Raw genomic sequence first — 19,687 nt, 5'->3', positions numbered from 1 at the left:
TGAAACCGGAAAAGGGTTTAGTGGTCAATTAACCACCCACAAACATTTTCCTATAGGGAATAACCAGGTAGACGAACTAAAAATATCCACAAAAAATCTTGTAAAATATTGAGAACATTGCAAGCACATATGGACAGCTCATGAAGTGGGTGTTTTGAAATTGTAATTTTGGAATTTTGCACTCGATCTTGGAACTGCTACAAACTAGACAAACAGCAAACAACAAACGAATGAATGTTGATTTTGAAATTGTTGGTTGTATGAATATGATTGAAGTTATTTGAACAATGATTAAATATTTGGTTTTATTAGCCATTGGTGCGTTACTTTAGTAATCGAAGATTTATACGACAGAAAATGTCACAAATTGATAAGATTTCTAATCTCAAAATGATGATAAAGCGTTTAGCCAAGTTGATTATTAATGGTTCCATTTATTCGCACATTTAGTTGTAGTTAGTACATCGTGGATGACGGACTTTTCATTCTAAATAACTGCAACGGTAAGTACAACTATATCTGCATTGGATGTGCAAAGGCATAAACGTATTTCATTTTTTTTGTAGTAAGCCGTAATGTTTATCACGGCAAAATTTGTTACCATATTTTTGGGGTTGGCCCTAACTGCCTTCACTGTATCGACCATAGTGTTGGCTGTACAGAAATCAAATCTACAAAATGAACTACAAGAGACAAAAGATAAGTTGGAATTGTTAGAGGAGGCTCTGAAGACTACAACAACCACTTCTCCAACTACTCCTCCAACCACGGAATCTCCTACAACAGAAATTGTAACAACAGTAACAACACCCACACCTGACCCTGAAGAGAAAGTAAGTTGCTGCTTTTGAAACAAACTAATAAATAAATAAATACTTCACCTTTTCATTACGTCTTTAAGATCAATTACCGTTTGCCGGAAACAATGTATCCCACAGCTTATGATCTGTATTTACATCCAAATGTAGAAACTGGTAATTTCTCTGGCCAAGAAGAGATTGAAATTAGTTGTACCGAAAACACCAATCGAATTGTGTTACACTCCTTGTACATGACCATTAAGAGTGTGTATCTTCAGGGCGCTGGCACCAGTGTAAAAACCCATTATTTGGATTCTGTGCGTGAATTTTTGGTCATCGAACTTAACGATGAAATTGTGGCACCTCGTAATTTTATCTTGGGCATAATATTTGAAGGCAGTATGAAAAATAAAATTATTGGCTTGTATTCCTCCTCGTATCTGAAACCTGATAACAGTGTAAAGTAAGTCAGTGAAATTAATTTAAGAAAAATGTGGTAAATTAGCAGTTGAAATTGTAACTTTTAGATGGATTGCTTCTTCGAAATTTGAACCCACTTTTGCCCGTCAGGCATTCCCCTGTTTCGATGAACCTGCTCTAAAAGCAACATTTAACGTTACATTGGTCTATCCCAACACTGGCGATTATCATGCTCTATCCAATATGAACATCGAGGCGAGTACATGTTTAATATGTGATCAAATCTGAATTTTAATGTAAATTTTTGTAATTTTTTCTTTTTGTATTAGGCCATCAAAAATCAAGGAGCTTATAACGAAGCCTACTTCAGCCAGAGTGTACCAATGAGCACATATTTGAGCTGCTTTATTGTTTCCGATTTTCTACACAAGACTGTTCAAGTGGACACCAAAGGCATTGGCGAAGAGTTTGAACTACGTGTATTTGCCACACCCGAACAATTGCATAAGGTTGATTTTGCCTTGGATGTGGGCAAAACCGTTATTGAATATTATATTCAATATTTTAAAATTCCCTATCCTTTGCCTAAATTGGGTAAGTAGAGTGACTAGAGTGATTTTCTAATGGTATGGTTTGGAACGGTATAATTTCAAAATTTCTTTCTGTTTTAGATATGGCTGCCATACCGGATTTCGTTTCCGGTGCTATGGAGCACTGGGGTTTGGTAACTTATCGCGAAACTGCTTTACTATTCGATAAAGATGTCAGTTCTACTGCCAACACCCAAAGAATTGCCGGGGTAATTGCGCATGAATTTGCCCATATGTGGTTTGGTAACTTGGTCACCATGATGTGGTGGAACGATTTGTGGTTAAGTGAAGGTTTTGCCAGCTACATCGAAAACAAAGGTATCGAGGCCGCCTTTCCGGAATGGAAAATGCAGGATCAGTTTATTATATCCACGGTGCATGGTGTCTTGAGTCTAGATGCCACGCTAGGTGCCCACCCCATTGTGCAAACGGTTGCAAATCCCGATCAAATTACGGAAATCTTTGATACAATCACCTACTCAAAGGGCTCCTCGATCATACGCATGTTGGAAGACTTTTTGGGACCTGATAAATTCCAAGAGGCCGTTACAAACTATTTGGAAGAATTCAAATACAAAAATGCTGTCACCGACGATTTCCTAACAGTAATCGATAAGTTGAACATGGGCTTTGATGTCAAGGCCATTATGCGTACCTGGACCGAACAAATGGGTTTGCCAGTGGTGGAAGTTGCAAAGATATCCGACACTCAATACAAACTGACACAAAAGCGTTTCTTCTCCAATCCCGTTGACTACGAAGGCATATATAATGACTCGCCATTCAAGTAAGTGTCGCTGTGTACAACGCAACTAATGTGTCGCGCAATTTCAAAGCTTTATTTTAATTTAATGACGCTTTTAATGTTTCTTTTATTAGTTACACCTGGTCCATACCAATCACTTATAAAACTAGTGCCACCGCAGAAGTACAGCGTGCATGGTTTTATTTTGACAATACTGAAAGTAAGTCCAGTCACATACTCCCATTAATGTACATTAGTTTATTTTATGCTCCCTTAATGAGCTAATCTCTCTATTGTTTGCCTCTTTTAGTCACTATTACTCTGCCCAGTGCAGTGGAATGGATTAAATTCAATTATAATCAAGTTGGTTACTATCGTGTGAATTATCCGACTGAGATGTGGGAAAATTTAGCTGACAAACTGGTAGAAGATCCCAACGTAAGTAGATTGAATGTGAATGATTCGAATTGTATTCAAATCGAATGAATTTGTTGTCTTATTTTGTAGATATTTTCTGTGGGAGATCGTGCTTGTTTGTTAAACGATGCTTTTGCGCTGGCCGATTCCACACAACTGCCATATAATATGCCTCTAGATATGACAAGATACTTAAGCAAAGAAGATCAATATGTTCCCTGGAGTGTAGCTGCCTCGAAATTGACCTCCCTTAAACGTACACTTATGTTTACCGATGCCTTTGTGGACTATAACGCCTACGCCAGAAATTTGGTGGAACAAATTTACGAGAGTGTTGGTTGGACAGTGGGAGATGATCATTTGAAAAAGTGGGTGGATTTGTTGTCTTGTTTGGATTCTTATTTAAATATTTATGATTTTCAGCCGTCTACGTGTAACCATTTTGAGCACCGCTTGCTCATTAGGCATACCAGCTTGTTTGACCGAAGCCTCTAATCAGTTTACAAAGTGGTTGGCAAATCCTTCCGAACGTCCCCATCCCGATATTCGTGAAACTGTTTACTACTACGGCATGTTTGCATTGGGAAATGAGGAAGTATGGAATCAAGTGTGGGATCTTTTTGTAGCTGAAAAGGATGCCAGTGAGAAGGTCAAGTTAATGTACGGCTTATCAGCAGTACAAGAACCCTGGATACTGAGCAGGTATAAATTAGACTTTTGTTTGTATATTCCTGGAGATGCTAATGGGGTTTGTTTTCAGATACATCGATTTGGCCTGGTTTGAGAATAATGTACGCGGTCAGGACTACTTCTCCTGCATACAAAATATTGCTGGCAATCCAATTGGTGAGCCTATTGTATGGGATTATGTGCGTGAACATTGGCCCCAGTTAGTTGAACGCTTTGGCATTAATGAACGTAGTTTGGGCAACATGATTCCATCTATAACATCTCGCTTCTCAACACAAACCAAATTGGAAGAAATACAAAATTTCTTTGCCAAATACCCCAATGGTGGTGCTGGTACAGCAGCTCGTGTCAGGGCTTTGGAAAATGTCAAGAATAACATTGCCTGGTTGGAAAATAATCTTTCGGTGGTGCGTGATTGGTTGCAGTAAAGCGCTGTGTTTAAAAGATTCTTTTGTAATTAAATTTAAAAGGAAATAGTTTCTTCTTGTAATTGTAGTTTAAATAATATTTAATAAATGTGTGATTGTAAAGTATGATGTTGTTTGTAATAATTGATATTTGTAGTGGAAATAGTCCTGCATTTATGTATAATGGTAGTGGGTTTAATTCAAAATCTAAATGAATAGTACTAAGAATTTAATAATTAATTGTACTATTTCCAATTTTATTATCAAGAGTTATTGAAAAATTCCTTGGTCATAAAACTGGTTAACTTTATTATGCCTAATAAAATATTTACAATTTGTGTACATAACAAATTATTAATCTTATATTGCTTCTAATAATCACATTTATTATATGAATGATAAGATATATTTGAACTTATTTGGTTCTTTCCATTTAAACCTAATCACTTTTATGTGAGAACAACTATATCGCTCAGTTGCGTAAAAATTTGCGGTTTTTGGACAGGCTATTACAATGTTATCTTGTCACAAATAAATATATGTATTTAATACTATAAACAAAATTATAAACTTTATGTTAGATATTCATTGATAATTGGCAGATATTAGTTTGAAATATATTTGATAGGATGACAATCGCATTAAGACCATATAATTCACAAATGCCAAAGCCGATAGAAACTTCAATCATTCTTGTTGGTCTTATCTGTATTAGCAGAATTTGATTAGTAATTGATTAATAATATTTTATAATTTTTATTGAGCTATGAACAATTAGATTTGGATAGTTTTGCACGGTCTTCCGACAAGACCGGTCGTTTTTTTCGGGAAATTAAGAAAAGGATTGTAGCATGTTGCCACGATCAAAATTATTACACATAATTTTGTGTTGGGGCCTGGTAGCCTTTGGCGTATCGACTGTTGTTTTGGGCATTCAACAATCTCAATTAACTGCCTCCATTAAAGATGCCGAAGAGAAAATGGATTATATGGAAGCTCAATTGCTGGGTGAAGTTAAGCCCCGTCACAGACGAGAAATAGCCCTTGATAATGTCATTGATTTTGCAGTTGATGATGATGATAAGGTAATGTTAAAATTGAGTATTAGAATTTGTATTAAATTTTGTTATAAAATAGAACAAATGTATGTATTTCTACCTTGAATATAATTGACTTTATCACAGTTGCACGATTACGGGTAATAAATAGTTTGTGATTAGAACTGAAATATTAACAACAATAAGTGTGTCGTTCATACAATATTTTTTACTAGTTTTATTGTTTTTACTATTTTTTTTTCTTCAAATTTCTGTTATTGTACAGAAAAAATAGTAAAATCTAGCAGACATTTCAGGAGAAAATATAATTCTCTTTTATTACTTTTTACTTGAAAAAGGAGTGTTATATATGCCACCATCAATATGGACCGATCCTTACAAAAGTTGGTAGAATGATTTAGGTTCATATAAAACTTGTTTATGTCCAATTTCATCAAGATATTAATTACTATAAGACAATTATGAATGTTCGTCATTTTCAGAGAAGGACGTTGGGACAAATTTTACCCGATTTTCGCCATAACCTGTAGTATAATTTCAGAGTACTCTGAACTAGTTTGTGCAAAATTTTATAAGGATTGCCGCGGACTGATATTGCACATTTTCAATACCAAACAAACCTTGTCAACAGAGAGTAATTTCAGCCAGCTAGCACCGTTCATTTACTTTTCATATTTTTGAGAATAATTTTTTATTTGTCTCTTATTTTACCAGAAATGCATTCGAACAAAGCAAATCATTACTACTTAGAATATGTAGATTTATAAAGCGATAATGAGTGTTATACATATACTTTTGTTATTTTTTAACTTTAAACTGATGTTGGGTGTATGTCTTAAAAATGCGGAATTTTTGTGTAGCTTTTTTTTTGTTGAAAAATTTGTACAATATAAAGTTATTGACAGTATGTATTGGCCATTGTTAGCTATGATCTTTTCCCATTTTTCTGGCAACATATGGAATGCAACTGTTCATCTCTTGAGGCCAAGAACGAATCAATCCATTATCGGATACTCTGTTCCATAGTGAAGCTTATCTCAGAGAGAGCAAATAGTAGGCGGAAGGGGCACGGTATGGACAATAATAGATAGCATCGCATAATATGTAGGACCCTTCCAAATACAGATAATTACCTTAGCGCCATGCACATTTTAATTAAGCTAATTTGACTAGAAAGTAAAATTACCTATATTTTATAGGAATTTGTAACATTTCCTTCAGAGAGTAGTTAGACCACCTTGAAGGTACCTTAGCAAAATGTGCTGCTATAAAAGTGTATCGGTTTCCACATATGAAAAAATAAAAAAATGTTTGTGATTTATAGGAATACAATTTGTAACAAATTCATCTTTTGACGAATCGTTCTTTTAGAAATTCTTTCATTTTATACGAAACGGGATGTTTTCCGCTTTTACTAATTAAAATTGTTGGGACAAAATATGAAAATTTTTGTGAAATTTGAAAGTGTTCCTTAAAAATATTTCCATGGATCCATCTTTTAATACTCCAACTTTAAATTTTCGTAATAAACTAATATATTCTCTATTCACAGAAAAAAATTACGACAAATTAATTGTCATATTAATTATTACCAAATTCGTAAATACAATTAACTTTTTAATTAAAAAGGCACCAATAGTCGATTTTTTAAATATAAAAAAAAATTGTTACTTAAAGTTGTAAACACTCGACAATATTTTTTAACTACAAGATTGTTTTATTGAACAACTAATTGTTTAACAATCAACGAAGTATTATATTTAAACATTAAGGCCAATATTCATAAAAAATTTTTAAATTTATCAAAGGTTTATAAAACAGATTTTGTATGGAAATTTTATAAACTTTTTATAAATTTAAAAATTTATTTATTTATTATCGTCCCAATCTTATTTGTTTTCAATTTTAAAATTTAGCATGAGAATAAAAAAAGAAATACTATTTCTCTAAATAAGTTTCTATCGTGTAGAATTTAGGCTTTAAACCCCTTCTTTTTATAATTTGAATTAAGTATGTTCCATAAACTCGATGGAGAGCATGTATAATTTGTTGATAAAAACTTGCATTGAATTTTGGAGCATTCATAATGTATGTAGATTAACATCTGAATATATTCCGCTTCCAAAAATTTAAATAGAATTATTAAAAAGCCTAACAAAAGTAGTCTATTTAAGACTGCTGCGATTAAAAAAACTAAAAACTGATCCTTGCTTGATCAATAACCATATATATATATTGTTTTTTTTAATGATTTCTTTACAATTCGTAATGAAATTATATTAAGAAAAACAAAATAATGATAAAAAACTAAATATGCAACAAAAAGATGACGTTATGAGTAAAATATGCTATAAAAAGCAAAATATGCTCAAATTTGCTGTAAAGAGCACCAACAAATCGATGCCAAAATTCTTAAAATTGTCTGAAATGGATAAATAACTGACTCATGTGTATCTTTCAGAGATCGAAAATAACTCGTCCATATACCAAAAAACCAAAATTGTGATTTATATTTATGCGATAAAAATAAATCACTGAAAATAACAGTTATAAAATGATTTTTATTTAAATAGTTTGGTATGACCTTTATTAGTTTTTGTTGTTTTTTAATGGTTTGGTGTGAGATAAACAATTCATTTGTTCTTAATAACTGTTACTTTCTCTTTTATTTACATACAATAACATATTGTTAGTAATTTTTAACAAATTATGGAAATAATATGATAAGTATGAAGTAATGAAGTCTGAGTAACAGAAATGATAATTTTTTTTAAATTCTTATTAATCTTTTGATAAATTTTATATATTTAAGCGTTGATTTGCATCAAATGCATTTTTGCGATTTATTTTTCATGTTCTCAAATAAAAGTCACAAGCTGACCTTTATGAAAAAAATAAATTATAAATCACTCATCCAGATTATTTGTGTTTGTTTCTTTTCTGTTTCTCTCAACCCCAAATCTAAAATGTTCTCGAATAAATCACTCTCTCAGTGATATATCACAAAAAATTATTTTTAAATGGCTGCGAATGAGAATTTACCTTTGAAATGAAAGTGAACCCGTTATTTTCGGTCTCTGGTATCTTTATACGAGGCACAGCAAAAAATAAGATATTGAATTTTTTTGAATTTTCATAAAATAACAAATTGCCTAATGGCTTTTATATTTTTATGTCATACAAAAATACTTTTTATCTGTGATTAAAAATACAAAAATGTGTTTTATCTATGATAAAAATTTTAATTTTAAATTAGTTAACCGCCATAATTATATAACGATATATAAATTGTTTTATTACTGCAATTTGTATCCATTTCCTTATCTTTACAACTGATTTTTAATATTTTATACAATAACTGGTGACAAGTCCATATTAACTATGTGCAATCTGACCATATTTCCAATTCTAGTACATTTGCAATAAATATCTATACTTTAACCCACAGATAAATTATCGTTTGCCAAGTGCTTTGAAACCCCTCTACTATAATTTGTACTTGCACCCTGATATAAACACTGGCAACTTTACGGGTCAGGAAGTTATAAATATTGAAGTTTTGGAGGAAACTGATGAAATCATTTTGCATGCGAATAAATTGAAAATTAGCAATGTTTATGTGACCGGCTACGAAGTAGAAGAGCACCACTTGGATGAAGTGCGTGAATTTCTGGTGATAAAATTGAAAACGTCTTTGAAGGCCAACACCAAAGTAAATATGGGTATAATTTTTGAGGGTCAAATGTTGAATAAGATTGTTGGATTGTATAGCAGCACATATACGACACCAGAAAACGAAAAGAGGTGAGTTGGCGTTGGATTGTATTTTATTTGTTATTTAATTGTGGCGCCTTAGCATAGGCAACACATTTTTGTGTGTAAATATATTTTGTTACAACGTTCTTATGATGTTTTTTTTTTGTTTTAGAAAAATTGCTACTTCCAAATTTGAACCAACATATGCACGCCAAGCGTTTCCCTGTTTCGACGAGCCACACTTGAAGGCTGCATTTAATGTAACTTTAGTGAGACCAACAGGTGATGGTTACCACGCCTTATCAAATATGAATGAGGAGGTATGTAATTCTGTATTTAGGGTGGCACTTAAAGTCAGTTACATGGTAATATTTTGCGACAAACTGTTTGGCCATTAAAATATTAAACCCCATTTTATCAATCTCTTGTTATCGTTTTTCGTAACGAGATACTTTGATATCGTCACGATCCAGAGATTGAGAAAATTGGGCTAAATCTTGAGAGTTGTACTGCTCTGTACCGCTCTAATATTAATTAAAACGTTCTTTTTAGTGATTTTGTTAAACAATTTAACTTAAAATGGCTACAAAACAATTACAATTGTTATTGATACACTAAAACAATGATTCTGTAATTGTTTGTTAGTTTTAGTACAATCATTAAAAAGAGCGTTTATCCAGAGCGGCACAAATCTATAAAGCTATATTTTTTAAGCAGAATCGAGTATATTCTTGCTACAGTGTGGCTCAAAATTTTACCTTATTGTAAACTGGCTGTAAGTAGTTTGCCTTATTTTGGAAATTATATTAATACACTATTAAATGAATGATATCTTTCACTTTCTAGAGTTCACTATTTTTGGGTCAATACACCGAAGTATACTTTGCATCGAGTGTGCCCATGAGCACTTACTTGACATGTTTTATTGTTTCTGATTTTGATTCAAAAAAAGAGAAAATCAATGCAGCTCATGGCGAGGATTTTGAATTGCGTATCTTTGCTACCAAACACCAACTCGATAAGACGAATTTCGCCCTCAAGACTGCTGTAGCTGTCACAGAATTCTATATAGAAAACTTTAAAGTGGACTATCCTTTACCGAAATTAGGTAGATATGAGCTGAGCTTTAATAGCAGTTCTTATTATATATTTGCCTATTGAATGAATGTATGTGTTTAACCATCATAAATTTAAACTTTAATTTTAGACATGGCAGCCATACCCGACTTTGCTTCGAATGCCATGGAACATTGGGGCTTATTGACTTACCGTGAAACTGCTCTATTGTACGATCGTAGTTTTAGTTCGACTTGGAATAAACAACGTACTGCCGCCGTAATTGCCCATGAGTTGGCTCATATGTGGTTCGGTAATTTGGTAACCATGAACTGGTGGAATGACTTGTGGCTAAGCGAAGGCTTTGCCCGCTTTATGGAATATAAGGCTATAAATACGGTCTACGAAGATTGGGGTTTGGTAAGTGAGAGAGAGAGTATCATATAAGAAAAAGAAAATTTCACATGGTGTTTTATTTTCCATTTAGCCCGACCAATTTTTAGTGAATGCTCTACATGGTGTCATGAAATACGACTCATCGGTGGCCTCTCATCCCATTGTGCAGACAGTCGAAAATCCCGATCAAATTACCGAAATTTTCGATACAATAAGTTATGAAAAAGGTGCCTCCGTTATCCGTATGTTGGAAGATGTTGTCGGTACTGAGAAATTCGAACAAGCCGTTACAAATTATTTGACCAACTTTAAATTCAAAAACGCCATTACTGATGATTTTATCAATGAGGTGGCAAATACTGGTTTAGACTTTGATGTTAAGTAGGTTTAAATGTGTTAATGGTCGACAAATTAATATTATCTTATGAATTTAGATTTATGATGCGTACTTGGACTGAGCAAATGGGTCTGCCCGTCATCAATGTGAAACGTACATCGCCAACCACAATTGAATTGACACAACAGCGCTTCTTTTCAAACATTGAAGATTATGACATCATTTATGTAGACTCCGAATTCAAGTATGTATATGATAAAGAAAACCATATTTTTTGGATTTGAAATCTAATGTTTCGATTTGTATTGCAGCTACACTTGGACCATACCATTGACCTACATCTACGACCATGATGAAAGTGTGCGTCGCAAATGGTTCAATTTTGATGATAAATCAGTTTCAGTTGCTGTGCCTATCGAAACTAAATGGCTAAAGTTAAACAGTCATCAAGTGGGCTACTATCGCGTCAATTATGAGAACTCAATGTGGCAAGAAATTATTAAAGATTTAGTAGCAACACCTGAGAAATTCGCAAGTGCTGATCGTGCTCATTTGCTTAATGATGTCTTTTCGTTGGCCGATGCCAATCAAGTTTCTTACGAAATCGCTCTCAATATGACTACATACTTGAGCAAAGAAAAAGATTTTGTTCCCTGGTATGTGGCAGCCACCAAATTGCAAGCCTTGCAGGGCAATCTTATATTCACCGATTCGTATTTGGACTACTTGAAATACGCTCGTGGTCTCATTAACAAAGTGTACCAGGAGGTTACATGGACTGTCGATGAGGACAACCATTTAAGAAAGTAAGTTATGGAGTCATATTGTTGTTAAGTTTTAAGCTAACTTTATAAATATAATGTTTCCTACAGTCGCTTGAGAGTTAGCATTTTAACTGCTGCCTGTTCTTTGGGAATGTCTGATTGTCTGAAAGAAGCCTCTACGCGTTTTACCAACTTCTTGGCTAATCCTGAAAACAAACCCGATCCAGATTTACGGGAAATTGTTTACTACTATGGTATGCAACATGTTGGCAAACAGAAGGAATGGGAACAATTGTGGGACTTGTTCATAACTGAACAAGATGCCAGTGAGAAACTAAAACTGATGTACGGTTTGTCTGGTGTTAAAGTACCCTGGCTGCTCAGAAGGTATTATTGAAATTTTTCATTTAATGGTAGGTAACATACTCTTAATTCTGGATTTATTTTATTAGATTTATTGACTTGGCTGAAAATGAGAACTACGTGCGTCGCCAAGACTACTTTACATGCATACAAAATATTGCTGGCAATCCTGTGGGAGAACCCGTTGTATGGGAATTTGTTCGTGAGCATTGGGAGGATTTAGTTGCTCGTTTCACGCTGAATGAACGTTATATGGGTCGTATGATACCAGCTATTACGGCACGTTTCTCCACCGAAACTAAATTGGAGGAGATGGAAGCATTCTTTGCCAAATATCCTGAGGCTGGCGCTGGTACAGCTTCTCGCCAACAAGCTTTAGAAACTGTTAAATACAATATCAATTGGATGAAAACAAACTTGGATCAAGTTACCCAATGGTTGGCCAAGCAATAAACCAATACTTAAAATAATAATAATAATAATAAATATTTCAAATAATTTAAATTATGTCTGTGTAAAATATTTATTTTAATCTATACTAGTATTATGCTGGCGTTCTCATTAGCATACCAAAACGTATTTTTTTATTATTTTCATATTGGCGTAGTTCTGTGGAGAAAATATTCCATAGAATATACTGTTGTACAAAAAGTCCTTACAGAATAACTGTTATACACAATATTCTACATCAAAGAATGTTTTCGGTTGAAAATCTGTTATACACAATATTTTCCATAGCAAAAACTGATATGCGGACAACTATTAATAGAAAAAATCCATAGGAAAACAGTTCTTTTATTTAAATTTTTCGATATAACAGGTTTTTTCATATAAAACATTGAGTATAACAGTTCAATAAAAACTTTTTTAATCCAAAATTTTGTATATAAATGTTTTCTCTATAGAAAATTGTATCTATACGTTTTTTAAAGAAAGCACAACTATCAGTATAAGTTTTCCTATGGAAATTCGCCTGTATAACAGTTTTGTATAAAATTTGTAGTATAAAAGTTTTTTCCAATAAAAGTTTTTTATACCTACAAAGTGTTGCACATAAAATAGTTCCACCTCGAAAAATGGGTGAGTTATTTTTGGTATTTGTTGTCCACTGTTAAATGAAGTAAAATCCACCATGGAGGTGAATAGCATTCTCTTCAAATGCCTTAACATATGCAACGATAAAAACTATTCAAAATTTCGCACAATATTTTTTTATGAAACGAATAAAGTGCAACCAGAGATTCAGGTACTCATTATACAAATTTTAATTATTTTATTAAAACAGATAAATACAGTGACACGAGAGGCAATTATACTAAATTATACATACAGTGCACTCGCGATAATATGAACTAATTAAAACCAGGCCAGTTCACTGTTCATATTTTAAAAAGCTTTAAAATATGAACAGCTTAGTTCACTAAGTTCATGTTTTAGAGTACCCTATGGAAGTAAAAGGTGTTCATATTTTGGGGTGTTCATATATTGGGGCGTTCATAGTGCACTGTACTTATTCTACTTCGGAGAAATCACAAAAGATATTCAGTAGTTTTAGATTGTTTTATTTGCTGTTTGCTTTTGAAAAATACTTGTAAGAGTAAATAACGCCGAACAAATGTCTGCTAAAAAAGTGGTTACGTTTTTTTTGAGTATGACAAGTATCTTAAGAAATATATGTATTTTATTTAATTCTATGCTAAATTATAATGCTAAGATTTTGCTTTTAACTGTTATGAAATTCTTTAAATTCCTCTGTTTTGACTACTTAAGTAGTACTTAAGAAGTGCTTTGATGTGTCCAAATAATAAGTTTAACACCATAAAACTTTACACTTAAAATGTGTCGCGATAACTTTATTGCTCATTGTTTACTCGATTATTGACAAATTATGGTTTTATATCTTCTTCTATTTTTGGTTTCCAATCGTGGCAATTAATTGTCGAATTGAATAATTCAGACTTTTACGATGGTCTACAAAGCTAATAATGATTTTAGTATTTAACACTCTGATACCCATAGTAGGCCATAAAGTAATTGCAAATTCATATTTTAAGCAAGTCCGAGTGATAAAACTGCGATAATATCAGTAAAATAAACTGATCATAAATTTTATTTGTGCTCGTGCAGTACACACAAGCTGTCTATAATAGTGAGTGTTCTATGATAAAATTGGAATACAATCTGCTAAATGAAAACCAAGTTCAGCTGTTAGGCGACATTGTAATTTCACCAACAGTTGACGATTTCGTTTTCAATCGACAATACAGAGTGTAAATGCGTCCGACAATAACAGTTTCGTTAATATTATTTTCCTATTTTGTTTCCTTTTTGTAGCAAAATAATGTTGCGTAAGTTTGTCTATTTGTTTGGCTAGGATTATGAAAATTCTAAATGTTGATTTAATTTTGTATAATTTTTAGTGTTGACAGCTAAAAGTGTAGCGATATTTTTCGCTTTGGCTACTACGGCCTTTTGTGTGTCCACAATTGTGCTAGCTGTAGAAAAGTCCAATTTGGAAGATGAATTGAAGGATGCTTTAGATAAATTAGATACAATTTCAACTTTGTCGACCAGTGCTACATCACCAATAACACCATCACCCACAACAGCTTCCACCTCGTCTTCAACAGAACAATCTCCACCATCTTCCGAAGTAACAGATCCCTCTACGACCAGCACAACAGGCGGAGGCGAATCTTCTCCAACTCCATCCACTGGATTTCCGTGGCCTACAATCACTGTGCCAAATGAACCAAGCTTTCCTACATTGCCACCAGGCCTTCCAAATCCCGAGGAGGTATGTTTGTATATTTTATAATATTTGTTTATATATTGATAAGAAATGTTTTGGTCATAGAGGAGGAAGTAGAAAATATATAAGTAATGCTTACTCTAGGTTTAGGAATTGTGATTCTATGAAATTATGTATATTAAATAAAATATTGGAAATAAACCAGTTGGGAAGGTTTTACTATTTCCAATATTTTATTCACTTTTTGCATACAATCTTTTTTTCAGTGTTACTAAAAATAGTAAAATCAAACGTATGCAATTTTATGTTAGTAAACACCAGTGAACTATAATATTCGGCCTAATCTGCAATAAACTGAAATAGATGGTTTTATGATTTTCTTTATCTTAAAAAAATCAAGTAATTCACAAGTGTTTACTCACTTTTGAGGCTCACAGTTTATGTACATTAGGGTGGCCCTTAATAAACTAAAGTTGGATTTTGGTCATTCTCACCCCCCAGTTTGGTGAAAATTAGTAAAAAAATCATCCTGAAAAATTTTAGGTAAATCGGTTGGGGTTAAGACGTGCCGCAAGCCCTCTGAAATTTTGAGATGCATTTACAAGGGGAAAAAATTCAAGTTTCAGAGTATATTTACAATTATTTGGACTATAATATTCTGAATAAGTTTTGCTTAAAATTCATAAGAGTAAGGAAATGGAGCTCATTCGCCAAAAAATTGCCAAATAATTGGTTTTTCTCGAAAATTTCAAAATTTAAATCGCAGGTACGGAAAAACTATAAGAGATATTTTCATAATTTTTCACATTTTTATTCCCTATTATATTCTTAATAAATCCCAATGAGATGATCAAAAAATTCTGAAATTTCTTTAATAAAATTTTTAAAAATTTGAAAATGGAGTTTTGAAACTGCCGTTAAAAAATGTTTATTTTTTTGTTCATACCTAAGAATAGGTTAACGGTATCCTACGAAGACAAAAGCTCATATTCAAGTAAATATGGACATATTTTAAGTAAAAATTAGCTTTTATTTTAATATTTATCAAAATATGTTAATTTTGTTCCTACCTTTCTTGTTCTAGTTGCCTGAGACACGTTAATGGCCTGGCGAATTTTTAATAACTTTAAATTTTTTTGACCAATTTCTGTTTTTTATGTCTCATTAGAACGAAAGTTACGTACACATTTCAATTCTTTTAAATTAAATTGCAAAAGTAATTTTTTAATGGCAAAATTTTTACAAAAACTGAAAAAAATGCATTTTTTCCCCTTGTAAATGCATCTCAAAACTTCAGAGGGCTTGCGGCACGTCTTAACCCAACCGACGCTATGAAAATTTCAAGAAAATCGGTTCAGAGGAGTAGCCACCTATAAGGCATAAACAAACACACAAACAAATAGATTGCAAAGGCGTTAAGTTCATTTATTACAGAAAGAACATATTTTGTCTCTACTTTGTAATATTTGTAAAACGGGACATAACACCATTGTACTCTAAACTAAAGATATGCCATCAAATACAAAATTGAGTTAAATGAATCATGACAGTTAAATGTTGTGATATTAAATCAATTTAAACTACTAATTTGTCCACTTTATGATGGTTTTAAAATCTAAAGTTTTTTTAGAACAGATACTAACTACGATGTGGACAGGAAAATAATTTTTATTACCAAAATAAATGATAAATTTATGTATAAGTTAAAGCCAAAATATTCGTATGTGTATGAATATGATCGAGCGGTATAAGGAACTTTATTACAAGCCTACTTATCAATAAATATCGTATCACAATTGTGATAATTATTGTGTTATATCTATCTACAACGATACGATTAGACTTTAGCATGTTTGTATGTACATATGTATGGCAAAAAGTAAAAAAAGTTTCGTTAAGTTTAGCGTTTCGAATAACAGACAAATTATGGTCAGTTTGAGGAAAATGTAAAAAAATGTATTCTTTGTGTCACTCACAAAATTGAGTTGTCAATGAACGGTGCGGTGCTAAATTATTAAAATATATAAAATGGTTCACACCTTAACTATTTTAAAAGGTAAATAAAGAAAATGTCGCTTAAATCCAACTATTTTTTTTAACACATTTTATCTTTTAGAGAAATTTACCGCCAAAAGATTAGCAGTATTTTTTGGTCTACTGACCACCTGTTTAATTGTGGTCATTAGCATATTAGCTGTGAACAATGCCAAAATGTCTGCGGAATTAATGGAATCGAAGGATAAAATGGAAATTTTAGAATTGTATATACAATCCATGTTTACAAGTGGATCTCCTAACAACAGTGCTAGTACATTGACAGCTTCTGTGGCAGCTTCATTGCCACCGTTGTCATAAATGTTTACAATTGTGAACGAACTATTTTTTAATTTGTTTTTGTATCTTAATATTGTTTGTATCAAATACAATTAAAACTTAAATTATCACAATTGAACATAAATTGATAACAATAATTGCTACCTACCTTTTTATTACTATTTTTACTTTGAATTTTAACCGCCAACTTCTTTCTTGGGAATTACTTTAGGGCTTTAATACGAGCATGTTGTAAAGTTATTTAAAATTAATAAATTTGCAATACAAGTTTCACTATTTACTTATTTGCTTTATTTAGATAATTTATCGTCTTCCCGATGAAATCCGTCCCATAAAATACAAATTGTACATTCATCCAGAATTGAATGCCAAAACGTGCGAAGGTACCGTTTCTATTCAAATCGAAATCGAAAAGGAAACCAATTTGATCGTGTTGCATGCCAAGAATTTGGAAATAAATTCAGTGAGTATTTTGAATATGATGGCCCGTATGCGTATACGAGTGAAGAAATTCTATTTGGATGTTGAACGTGAAATGCTCTTTATTGAATTGGAGGAAATTCTCTATACATCGACTCCGTATACGGTCTCTATAAGTTATCATTGTCAGTTGGATGGTCTTGTGGGCTTGTATGCCAGTTCGTATTTGAGTGCCGACAACAATGAAAGGTAAGTCAGATTTCCGCGTAAATATTATGTTTTTCTACCGTGCATGATGAAGCATTTTGTGTGATACATTTTGGAATTAGAAATGTTATACATATTACATTTTTAATCATGAATTCAGCATACCAAAGAACAGAAGCGTTTTTTAGTTAAATAATAAAATTAAAATTCTTTAAGAAAGCAGTATCATTTCTTATAAAAAATAGTGTGATTTATGAAGATTCGCTGAACTTCAAATACAATAGCTACATCCAAATAAGTATGAATATTGATAACTAACTAAGTTTGGCGTATTATTTAATATTTATTATGGTTTCACTGATCTTCCAAATCTGTTCGTCACAGTTTGGTAGCTATGGGCCAAAAATGATGAAAAAAGATATTAAACATCAAATTTTTCGACATTTTATAAATTTTTTCGGATTAATTTGTTTTACACTTTCTTTCTCCTAGTCCGAACAGCTGATAAACTAGTAAAACCGAAATGGGGTTTTTGTTAGTTTCGATGCAGGTTTTGTTTACATTTGGGGTATGCTTAGTTTGTCCAGATTCCTCAAAGGTCTGCTTCCTTTGAAATCTGTTAATAGGCGAAACTTCTAATAGAGAATTCGACGAGATAAACGATTGGGCTCTCGGTCGGATACCAACTTATTATAAAGTAAATGCAACGGGTGCAATCCAAGGAGATTAATTCGTTGGCTGTTAGGACTAGCTACTGAGAGATAAATGTCTCGGCGCTCGGTCAGCTAACGACTAATTATGGGTAATGGATGCAATCCGAGGAGAATAATTATTTTGCCCTATTAGGCTAATTATGACTTATTGGCTAAATGGATGCAATACGAGGAGATAAATTCTTCTGCAATGGGTGCAATCCAAGGAGATGAATTCGTTGGCTCTATAAGTTAGGATCAGCTGCTGAGTATAATTCGACGAGATATATGCTTCGGCTCTCGGTCAGCTAACGACTAATTATGGGTAATGGATGCAATCCAAGGAGATGCATTCTTCGGCGCTCATCGGCTAGCTATGACTTATGGCTAAAACTAGCTAACGAGTACAATCCGACGAGATAAATCCTGCGGCTCTCGACTAATTATTGGTAAATATAGTTATGGATGCAATCCGAGGAGCTAAATTCTTCTATTGGCTATGACTAGCTAATGAGTACAATCGGACAAGATAAATAGTTCGGCTCTCGTTCAACTAACTACGGTTTTTAACGACGGTATTAGTAAAAAGTAAGACCTATGCTCTCGTCTACCTATGCTTTGTTATTCGGGAGCAAAGTATAAGTAGATCGGGACTTCGATTTTTGTTTCTGCTGTTCATATTTTATTAGATGTCTTATATCAAAATTCACATAGACTATTTGGGAATTATTATCAACAATATACTTTTATTGTATTACGAGAAGGAGTTTGAACTCGTGGCTTCAAAAATGTTAAAAATCCATGTTGTTTCTGAAAATTTACAATGTTTTTCTTCACCTTCGTGAGAAGGGTATATATAAGTTTGTCATTCCATTTGTAATTTCCACAATATAATTTTCCGACCCTATAAAGTATATATACATATATATAGATAGCGGAGTCGATTATGCCATGTCCGTCTGTCTGTCTGTTAAAATCAACTTTCCGAAGCCCCCAAATAACTTACATACACGATTCATACATCAAGAAAATTGGTCCACAAATGGCTGAGATGGATATCTAATGACAGATATTTCAAAAATATTGCAACGACGTACATAAGACCATAGTAAGTTGAACCTACAATGGTCAAAATCAAAAAAACTATTTTTTAACCCAAATTTTTTTTTCACCAGAAGCTTTTTTCACTAAATATTAAAAAAAAAATTAAAACAAAAATAATTTAAATTTTTTGAAAAAAAAAAATTTTCCAAAAAATTAAAAAACTTGAAAAAAAAAATTCATTTACCTAAAAATATTTAAAATTTTTATTTTGAAGTATAATTTGAAGTATAAGATTCGGCACAGCCGAATATAGCTCTCTTACTTGTTCAATATGATACTTTGCTATTAAATAAATTACATATCGTTACCTTAATATAGAAAGGTCCTAACTCGTGTTTTTTTGTAAACACAGATTTTAGTTCATTTCGATAAATGGTCC

At 32.5% G+C, this 19,687-nt stretch overlaps 3 protein-coding genes across 3 annotated transcripts in view; all 3 read left to right on the top strand.

The window, feature by feature from the left end:
• The first annotated feature begins 450 nt into the window (after positions 1–450).
• Positions 451–12,252, top strand: LOC135954171 (uncharacterized). Its single transcript, XM_065504249.1, has 22 exons — positions 451–503; positions 567–833; positions 902–1,263; positions 1,328–1,475; positions 1,550–1,814; positions 1,892–2,597; positions 2,690–2,775; positions 2,866–2,993; positions 3,063–3,340; positions 3,396–3,674; positions 3,733–4,089; positions 4,227–4,258; positions 4,907–5,154; positions 8,576–8,931; positions 9,056–9,203; positions 9,730–9,991; positions 10,091–10,359; positions 10,427–10,716; positions 10,770–10,916; positions 10,984–11,478; positions 11,545–11,823; positions 11,889–12,252. The coding sequence occupies exons 2-22, from the start codon at positions 576–578 to the stop codon at positions 12,250–12,252; spliced, it is 5,757 nt and encodes a 1,918-aa protein (XP_065360321.1). The 5' UTR covers positions 451–503; positions 567–575.
• Positions 12,253–14,125: 1,873 nt separating this feature from the next.
• LOC135948734 (glutamyl aminopeptidase-like) overlaps positions 14,126–19,687 on the top strand; it is a 30,182-nt gene continuing 24,620 nt past the window's right edge. Inside the window, exons 1-3 of the mRNA XM_065498153.1 lie at positions 14,126–14,147; positions 14,220–14,596; positions 17,184–17,554. Of these exons, the coding sequence (XP_065354225.1) occupies positions 14,141–14,147; positions 14,220–14,596; positions 17,184–17,554 (755 nt within the window). The 5' untranslated portion in view covers positions 14,126–14,140. The remainder of the gene's footprint in view (positions 14,148–14,219; positions 14,597–17,183; positions 17,555–19,687) is intronic.
• LOC135948735 (uncharacterized) lies at positions 16,580–17,025 on the top strand. The gene is made up of 2 exons (XM_065498154.1): positions 16,580–16,607; positions 16,668–17,025. The coding sequence occupies exons 1-2, from the start codon at positions 16,580–16,582 to the stop codon at positions 16,904–16,906; spliced, it is 267 nt and encodes an 88-aa protein (XP_065354226.1). The 3' UTR covers positions 16,907–17,025.

This window comes from Calliphora vicina, chromosome 1 (genome assembly GCF_958450345.1).
Source record: "Calliphora vicina chromosome 1, idCalVici1.1, whole genome shotgun sequence".
NCBI lineage: Eukaryota > Metazoa > Arthropoda > Insecta > Diptera > Calliphoridae > Calliphora > Calliphora vicina.
Note: the sequence above shows the minus strand (reverse complement) of the source record. Positions and strands in the feature narration are given on the sequence as shown.